Raw genomic sequence first — 9,759 nt, 5'->3', positions numbered from 1 at the left:
GGCAATCAGATTGATCGTCCCTCTTGCGAGTTGCTTATCTCCCACTATAGCACAACCTATTGAATTTACTTATTAATCGTGCTGAGGAAGATAAATTTAGATCATTGGTTTATACGGTGATTTAGTAGGGAAACTCGGGATAAGATACTGAACTGGGCCATTTTATATCCTAAGACATTGAATGCACCAAATGTCTTACAACTGTAATCTATCATTCCCCAACAATGGCGGATTTTTACAGCATGTCTGTAATCCAGTGTATCAATACAAAATATTATGTCGCATACCTGATGTCATTACATGTCAATTGGCTGTCCATATGAATCCTGGTCAAAGTATCCAGTGGTTATTGTCTATTGGTTCCTGGTCCAATATCGGCCTTCGAGTTTAATACCCTATCTGGATGCATCGTGTGAAACCCATTGAGTCAGTGGCGTCGGAGGATCGGACCTGGTATTTTTTTTTTAAAGTGGAACTTCCAGAACGCCGAAGTGGGTCCATTGTCCGATAGACCTATTCTTGGTCAAGTTTGGTTCGGCGAACGATGAAATTAGAACCAGGGTTCATACATTAAGGGAGTCAAATGTGACTACCAATGAAAAACCAGAATCTCAGACACATGGTGGTTCGGCGACTGGGAAGACAGACAATGTTGGTAATACAAGGTGCCTCTCTTATCTCGTCCGATTATTATCAAGTTGAGAACAACTTCTTGGCATAATCCTAACGGCGTTTGACCAGTAGAGACATTGAAAATACTAAAAAGTCAATTCTAACAGAACTATCCACGACAGAGATAGAATTTTCTTTCCCCCTAAATCCGACCATTCCGCTGCTCAGTTACTGTTATCTAACAATGCTAAAATTATGTACATATGTCCAAATCCGCGTTTTTTCCAGTCCGTTTTCCACCGTAAAATGTAGTCACATATATATACGAAAGGCCCCCAATACGAGAATACACTCTCGTATTTGAGATATTGGATTCAATTCGCAATTAAACTATAAAATGATATGTCCAAAAATATTAATTAACACGGAATTCCTTCCCAACGGATCATCGGGAGAAGAGTTTCTGTGGAGGATTGAAACCTTTGTTCAGCCTGCATAAATAGTTCTCTCCGTGCCCTACGGCCATTGTACTTCGACTTCAAAAAACAATCGAAAACTCACTAGGAAGACATCTCCACTGGTGCGGATGCGTGATCTTAGTGGTCAAACTCTTGAGACATACCAATACTACCAACGCCACAAAAACGGAGCGAGCGAGCCAAGAATAGGCGAATAAGCCCAAGTCAAACAAAAAAAGGGCACTGACTGCTAAGTGCTTGATTTGGAGCAGCTAACCGGTGTTAATGTGCTCACCGCACGAAGTTTTCAAGATCAGAATGTGGTAGGCACTCTCTCTTCCCCTGCTTTTTTTCTTCCCTATCTTTGGCCAAATTGCTTGTCAATCAGATTGAAAGGTTATCTTAGCCATAGTAACGCTACACCCCTAGTAAACCAACTCCCTCTCTGAACCCACTCTTGATTTGGGAACTTCGCCCCTGGTGGAGATCTTCCATTGACGGGAATGGCTTGCTGTCTGACTGTCTCATTCAAATGTTACCCAATATTCTACGGTGAGGGTAAGGTACTATGTATAGCTATTCCGCGAGTAAAACCATCATCTGGCCGATCAACTAGTGGTCTAGCCTCAGCACCTCGTACCACGTCATCCTGGCTCACCCGTTCTTCCCAGGTTTGCCAGATTCTTCGCCCTTCTTTCCCCGCAAGTGCCCTTCCTACCGGCCGCCCTATAATAGGAGACAAAGAGCTTCGGAAATGTTTCAACCACACGGAATGCAGTTGGGGCAACAAATCAACTGGGTCCTCCTTCACCCCTAAAGCTTGAAGGATGGCTTTAAAGAGAGATCCGGGGCCAGGTGGCAAGCGACTGACTGAACATCAAACGGGCCGTCCCCAATCTTAACCAGGTTCGAGGGTGATGTTCTTGCTAGTCGACAAGACTAGTTTTTTGACACGTGACCAGATCCTAGTTGGGAGTTCGCGCTGGGAGAGGTCCCATAAATTGGTAAAATGAGGATTCCCGGAGGATAGGAAGGCACTGACTGCGATCTCATGGTCAGTGAGAGACCCTTGCCATACGTTAAGGTGATAATGTGCCACACTCAGGTGCATTCGCAGAAATATACTTCCATCAATAATGCAGCTCAGCCAACTTTAGGGCACCAGCTCTAGCCAAAATGTTGAAGTCTAACATATCTCTAGGGCTGGCCAACTCCTTGTCGCGCTTCCCCGCATTTCTTCAGGTCTCCCTCGGCTGTAACGTTACCCAGTCACCCTTTGGTTTTTTTCGTCCACCCTGCTCTCCCTCTTCTTCTTTTCCTTCAGTGGTTTGATATTGCCTTGTCGCACACTCGTTTGTAACTTTCTTTTCGTCCCCCTCGCGTTGTCAATCTTTAGACCTGCCATTCTTTTTGTCTTATCATTGTCGTTCTCTTTTCCATAGTTGTAATTAAACCAGACCATAATTTTTTATTTTTATTTTTATTTTTATTTTTTGGCCAACTCGCGTCCGTCACTTGTCTCCCAGGCATTCGCTTTTCAGCAGTATATCGCTTTGGCTACTTTAAAACTCCGCAGTGCCAATACTCAGTGGGATCCTGTGAATCGTTTGAGCTTGATTCCAAGGATACAACAGCAACTCAGAGAGTTGCCTCGGGTTCCGCGCCTTCGTTCCATGCCACTCGATCACGCAAACTAAAACCTTACTGGAATTGTCATCGGTAATCATGGTGTTATTGGCGATGTTCTACCAGTGGGCAAGCTTCATCTATATCTCTGGCCTGGTAAGGCCGTCGCTGGCAGCCAGAACGGCCGAATGGAAATCCAGATCGATCTACCAGACGATGACAGATCGGTTCGCGCGGACGGATGGTTCAACCACTGCCCCTTGCAATACGACGGAGGGTCTATACTGTGGAGGAACATGGAGAGGAACCATCAACCACCTCGATTATATCCAGCAAATGGGCTTCGATGCTATCATGATCTCCCCGATTATTGAAAACATAAAGGGCCATGTTTCATATGGGGAGGCCTACCACGGGTATTGGCCGCTTGATCTGTATTCGCTAAACTCGCATTTTGGGACACACCAGGACCTGCTTGATCTCAGTGATGCTATTCACTCCCGGGGCATGTTTCTGATGATGGATACGGTCATCAACAACATGGCGTATATCACCAATGGCAGCAACCCGGCCACCCATATTGACTACTCGGTCTTCACTCCGTTCAACAACTCGGACTATTTCCACCCATACTGTAAAATCACGGATTGGAATAACTTCACCAATGCCCAGTTGTGCCAGACCGGTGATAATATTGTGGCACTGCCAGATCTTTTTACAGAGCACAGCGACGTCCAAGACAAACTGGAAAAGTGGGCCCAGGAAATGATTAAGATTTATTCCATTGATGGCCTGCGGATTGATGCGGCCAAGCATGTGAATCCCGACTTCCTGCCGAAATTTGGGCGCGCTGTCGACACATTCATGACGGGAGAAGTCTTTCAGAGGGAAGTGGACATCATCTGCGACTACCATAATCACTACATTGGCAGTGTCCCAAATTATCCGATCTACTTCTCCATTCTGGAGGCCTTCACCAAGGGCAATACAACCATGTTAGCCAACAAAGTAGAGGAGATGAAGAACTCATGTCACGACGTAACTTCCCTGGTCTCATTCTCCGAAAACCATGATGTAGAACGATTTGCGAGTTTCAACAAGGATATATCGGTATGCACGGCTCCTCTTAACACAATGAAAGATTCTTGTGACTAACTGGAAGTTTTGTAGCTCGCTAAGAATGTCCTTACGTTTACCATCTTGTTTGATGGAGTCCCGATGATATATCAAGGCCAAGAGCAACATTTGGATGGAGGACACCCTCCCAAGGACCGAGAGGCCTTGTGGCTCTCCGGATATGACACCAACGCAGTGTTATACAAGTTGATTGCTAAGGTAAACGGCATCCGCAAGCACGCCTTCAAACTGGGGGAATACGGGGACTCCCAAACTTACACCATTTTCCGGGGTGGCAGCGAACTTGCCTTCCGGAAAGGCATCGAAGGTCGACAGGTGATCATGCTTCTGTCGACTCAAGGGACCAACAGCAAACCGTACCACCTCACTCTGCCGGCAAGCTATATTCCTGGCACAGTGGCAATGGACATTCTCAACTGCGTTAATTACACAGTCAATGAGCAAGGTGAGATGACTATCGACATGGAAAAGGGTGAACCCCGAGTATTCTTCCCTGCAGATCTCATGGAGGGAAGTGGCCTTTGCGGTTACACTTCCGCCAATACTTCACTGACCAGTTTAAAAACTGGGAGCTCATCTTCTACCTCTCTGGGTATCAGGATTACAGGGAGCACGGCTCATGTCGTATTCGCGTCTCTTATAATGTCCGTGCTGACAAGCCTTGTTGGGGTACTGTTGTAAAGCATTTTGGAAGTAGTTTCGATCTCAGTTTCATTGTTTGGAGCGTGTCCATGGTTCATTTTTCTGTGTATATATTATTCTGAGTTGTTGCAGCACGATACCCAGGTACCACATCATGTTCGTCTGCTCTAGCCAATTGTTTTCTGACCCCCCCCCTTTTTTTTTTTTTTTTGTGATCTATTTATTTAATTATTTATTAGTATCTATTTTTCATCTCAAAGTTTCCAGAGGTTGAAAAAAATTACGTATGATCATGGCCTTCTTGTCTCAGACTTTGGAGTTGTCTGATGAACGAACTCCCGTGCCGCCCCGAATACAGTTCTCTGTACGGAAATAGTTAAACCCTGAAAAACCAGTCCACCTTACAATACAGGGTTCAGTGGACACAGTGTGACCGCTAGCGCAATTGGAATATTAGCCTCAACACTGTTGGTGCGAATAAAAATAGCGCGGTGGGCCCACATTTTGCATCCTTGACTCCACACAAGTCTTAGAAGCTAGAAAGATAATATGCCAGCCTGTACTTCGTACGTATCTACCCAATGCCACACGTCGGAACACTAAACTGACCTGCAATTTCGTTCTTGCTTTCAGAATCAGATGGTATCGTTTCTTTCACGCTTTTGTTTTTCTTGGAGAAAGGAGCAAAAATGGCGCCGTATTGAGGGTTAGCTAAGCCTCCCCATCTACCCTGCATTAAAATCCATTCAATACTTGTACAACAGTGCGGTTCAGGCTCTAATCAATGTCTGTTGTAACCCATCAGACGCAGCAAAACACTTAGATCAGCTCCCATCATGGCAGGCCCCGGATAATACCCTGATCCTGCAAGCCTTTGAGTGGCATGTTCCTGCCGACCAGCGCCACTGGCTCCGTCTGCAAAAGGCACTACCGGAGTTCAAAGCTATTGGGATTGATCATATCTGGATCCCTCCGGGATGCAAGGGCATGGACCCGTGGGGCAATGGCTATGATATCTACGACCTGTATGATCTAGGCGAGTTTGACCAGAAGGGCGCCATAGCAACCAAATGGGGGACCAGGAAGGAACTCGAAGATCTTATTTCCCGGGCTCAAGCGCTGGATATTGGCGTTTATTGGGACGCTGTACTCTCTCATAAGGCTGGTGCCGATTATGCTGAACGGTTTGAGGCTGTGAAGGTTGACCCTGAACGTATGGACTTTCCTTTTTCTTTATACTCTTTTTGGCTTTTGTTACAATGATATGGTTGAAATCCTGTTATATTTAAATGCTCATCCAAACAGAAAGAACGAGAAATGTATCCGAACCCGCCCAGATCAGCGGCTGGGTCGGATTCGACTTCACCGGCCGCGGCAACAAGTACAGTTCCATGAAATACAACTGGAACCATTTCAATGGGGTTGACTGGGACGACCTGCGCCAGGAGAACGCCATCTACAAGGTCCACGCTCCCAAGAAGGACTGGGCCAAAGACGTTTCCTCCGAGAAGGGAAACTTTGACTATCTGATGTTTGCCAATCTGGACTATTCTAACCCTGAAGTCTGGGAGGATGTGCTCAACTGGGGGGCGTGGATTACGACGCAGTTACCTCTGAGGGGGATGAGACTAGATGCTGCGAAGCATTTTTCGGTGGATTTCCAGCGGCAGTTCGTTGATCGAGTTAGGGAGACGGCTACGAAAGAGTTTTTTGTGATAGGCGAGTATTGGACGGGAGATATTAGGCCATTGGTGAAGTATTTGGAGAAGATGGAATATAAGGTGGCTGCGTATGATGTGCCACTTGTGGCGAATTTCTCGAAAATGTCGCTGACGAGGGGGGCGGATCTGAGAGACGTGTTTAAGGATACGCTGGTGCAACGGAAGCCTGATTGTGCGGTGGTAAGATTTACTCTTTGGGTGTGACTTGAGAAATGCTGATTCCGAGTTTGGAAGACTATTGTTGAGAATCATGACACGGTACGAGCTTTATCTGGTCCCCATTTTTCTTTTTTAGGATCTCTTGGAGCATTGTGCTAACTCCTGATAGCAACCAGGGCAAATGCTGGAAGTGAGTATTTGCAGTTTACTTTCCACTTTCCCCAGTTCTACAGTCAAGACTAATACATAGCAGACCCCAGTAACAGCATCGTTCAAACCTGTAGGGTATGCATTGATATTGCTTCGCAAAGAAGGCCGCCCATGCGTATTCTACGGAGACCTTTATGGCATCAGAGCCAACGTCAAACACCCGATGAGGCCCGCCTGCAATGGCAAACTCCCCACCCTATTGCTAGCCCGCAAGCTATACGCCTACGGCGAACAACAAGACTACTTCGACAAACCTAATTGTATCGGTCTGCTGTTTCCCTGCACTTTTATTTCCATTCCGTTTACCTTATATTTCTCCTCCGTACTGACGAAGACCTAGGATTTGTTCGCTACGGAAACGCCCGCCATCCCTCCGGACTCGCGTGTGTCATCAGCAATGCCGGTCCATCCCAAAAACGAATGTATGTTGGCCCACAACATGCCCAAGAAGAGTGGACCGATATACTGCAATCGCACAGTGGGGCTGTCACGATTGATGGACAGGGATATGGGGTTTTTCCTGTTAATGCGACGGCCGTGAGTGTATGGGTTCATTCGGCCGCGGAGAACCGAGACAGGGTTCAGAATCATCAATTGTAAGTTGATTGTTCCACTGAATGGATTTTTGTCGTGGAGGTGCCCTTTTTTTCCCTTGTGGGTTTTTGTTGTTTTCACTTGAATGGCTGACAAGTGTTAGTGATGAAAATATCTACCAAGACTAGATTCAGAATTGACTCAGAGAATTAATTATAGAACTCTCACGAATTATATTATACTATTATATTGAAAATTTTTCTCCATTCATGTGGGGATGCCTGTGAGATGAGCCATGGTACGCCGATCCCCACCGAGTCATAATGGCCCCAGTGACTAACAGAAACTACTTAGCCAATGACAAAGTTAAGATACCCAGAGGCTCTGAATCAGGTTATAATCCACCGGATTTTGACAACCATTACCGAATATAGTAATCTAGCCGGCGGATCCCCAGTGAGACATACGAAGAAGAGTCAAATTATTTGCTGTTATCAAGCCAAGATAATAATACGGCTTTCTATTTTGGGAAAATCCCATTTCAATTTAACAGAGTATCACTGTAACCGTGTTCCTGAATTAGCAAAAGTAATTATGATAAATCTCAAGGGGCAAAAAAATAACTAAAAGAATCGTACAAGATCCCATTATGGTCTCGGATGTACTATATTAATATTTGAGATACGAGCCTTGGCTTCCTAACTGAGATTGAAGCATTATTTTGGAAAATTCTGCTTGGTGCTAGGATCCAATCTATACGGAGTAAGCAACACTCCCAAGAACAAATCCCTTCCAGTTTTGCTCCAAGTAACGAGTTGCTCGAATGCCATGAAAGCTTGCTTTCTCTTCTACACAAGCTCAGACACTCAAGACATGTCGATCGTGTATTGGCAATATCCAAAGTTCATCCGCAATTATTTTCGAATTAGTATGCGGGGCCTTTCGCTAACTACTTATTAAGTTTAGGGCCGATCGGATCTTTCACGTGGCTAATTACCTTCTATTATAATACTTCTTCTCAAGTAGACTATTGTACAGTAAGGGAGAAACCAAATTCGGAGTGTATCTGACTAATCGATCGATTTTAGTAGTAGTTATTAGAAAGTAGAGTCGGGTATTTAAAAATAGCAAATTGAGATATCTTGGAATAGACCCAAGCACCGTTGCATACCCGGTACATGTGTGATGTCTTGAAGCATTTAGAAATCTACAGAGTATATCAAAGCACAACTCACAACGTACACTGTTTAGTGGATTAAGAAGAATAGTTCCTTTTTATATTTACTGCTTTATAGAGTAGTTCACACTTGCAATGCTATAGCAATAGTCCATGTTACTCTGTCTCTCACTCCAGCATTTCTGGGCATTTCGTTGGAGGAAAGGCCTTCAAACATTAAGTGCAGAGCATATTCTACGCTATCTTATCAGTCTGCATTGAGTCACATAAGTGTGGTAAAATATCTTATATTAGCTAGAGAGCATATAATCCGAACAGAGTAAATATTATGGATACGGGTTAAAGAATGAAGTATTATCAAACATGAACTTAACCACAAGAACAGAGCCAAACCATTCGTCGAGAACTAATCTTTCCAAATAGGGAGATTCTAAGAGTTGCTTCGAATGTCAATATTAAGCCAAATAGACGATACTAAATCGGAACATCCACACTCTCCAACGCTATATATGTATATTCTGTGAGTAACCCCAGTTACCCTATATGCGTGATATTCTTATCCCCATTTTGCATCTCTCCACCCTGTTGATGTACAGTACATCAAACCCGGTCTGTTCTCGGCCGTTGACGGAGCTCCAATTAGAGGTTTAGGGCCAAGACACCAGCCAACAAGCCGGCAGCAGCTGTGACAGGTGCAGTGAGAATGACACCAGCGCCGGTAGAGTTGGGAGAAGAGCCAGAGGTGGTTCCGTTGGCGGCAGCACCAGTGGAAGAAGCGGTGGCGGAAGAATATGAGGTTGAGGATGACTTGGCGCTGGTAATGCTGCTGGTCTTGGTGGCCTTGCTTAGGGTACCGGTAGAGGTACCGGTAGGGACGGAAGTACGGGTAGAGGAAGAACCAGTGGAAGCGCTGAAAGAGGAAGCGCTGGCGCTGGTGGACGTAGAGCTGGATTCAGAGCCACCTGCTACTTTGAATTGCTCGGATTGAGCAAGGATACCGGTGTTGCGGCCCGAATTGGACAGAAGGCTGATTTGGTAACCCTTTCTGTATTGGGAAAGAGCGTGTTAGCTGATCAGGAGGTACATATAGATTGGGTGACTGTACCCATCAGTGAGGCCGGAGATGCCATCAACAGTGTAGGAGCCCTTGGATGTATCGATGTTGGAAGCAATTTTCTTCTCAACACTGGGATAGACCGCATTGTTAACGAGGTAGAGATCGAATGTGGAGGGGTCGGTGCTTGTTGCTATTAGTTCATCTGTAATCACTTGGTGATTAATGTTGGTGTCGGACATACTCGACAGAGGACCACTTCACAGTGAAAGAACCAGAAGCATCAATATCCGCTCCCTTCTCGGGAGAAGTAACAGAGAGCGCTGGCAAGATTTGGTCAGTTCATACTTATACAAGTTCCAAAAGGGACGTCAAACCTCCAACAGAAACTGCCAGAGGCAAGAGAGACGAAGCGAGCGAGAGACGCAT

General features: G+C 45.4%; 2 protein-coding genes across 2 annotated transcripts; one reads left to right on the top strand and one right to left on the bottom strand.

The window, feature by feature from the left end:
- Positions 1-2,795: 2,795 nt before the first annotated feature.
- Positions 2,796-7,165, top strand: ATNIH1004_009237 (uncharacterized protein; the record flags this gene model as incomplete). Its single annotated transcript, XM_033573835.1, has 8 exons — positions 2,796-3,806; positions 3,867-4,425; positions 5,281-5,688; positions 5,781-6,376; positions 6,431-6,454; positions 6,525-6,545; positions 6,609-6,831; positions 6,906-7,165. 8 exons carry the CDS (start codon positions 2,796-2,798, stop codon positions 7,163-7,165), a joined length of 3,102 nt encoding a protein of 1,033 aa, XP_033424387.1.
- Positions 7,166-8,915: 1,750 nt separating this feature from the next.
- On the bottom strand, positions 8,916-9,759 carry ATNIH1004_009236 (GPI anchored serine-threonine rich family protein; the record flags this gene model as incomplete). The annotated part of the gene is made up of 4 exons (XM_033573834.1): positions 8,916-9,321; positions 9,382-9,516; positions 9,575-9,653; positions 9,708-9,759. 4 exons carry the CDS (start codon positions 9,757-9,759, stop codon positions 8,916-8,918), a joined length of 672 nt encoding a protein of 223 aa, XP_033424386.1.

Source organism: Aspergillus tanneri (assembly GCF_003426965.1).
Source record: "Aspergillus tanneri strain NIH1004 chromosome Unknown AapTan_6_pilon_pilon_pilon, whole genome shotgun sequence".
Classification (NCBI taxonomy): domain Eukaryota; kingdom Fungi; phylum Ascomycota; class Eurotiomycetes; order Eurotiales; family Aspergillaceae; genus Aspergillus; species Aspergillus tanneri.
This window is presented reverse-complemented; position numbering and strand designations above follow the sequence as displayed.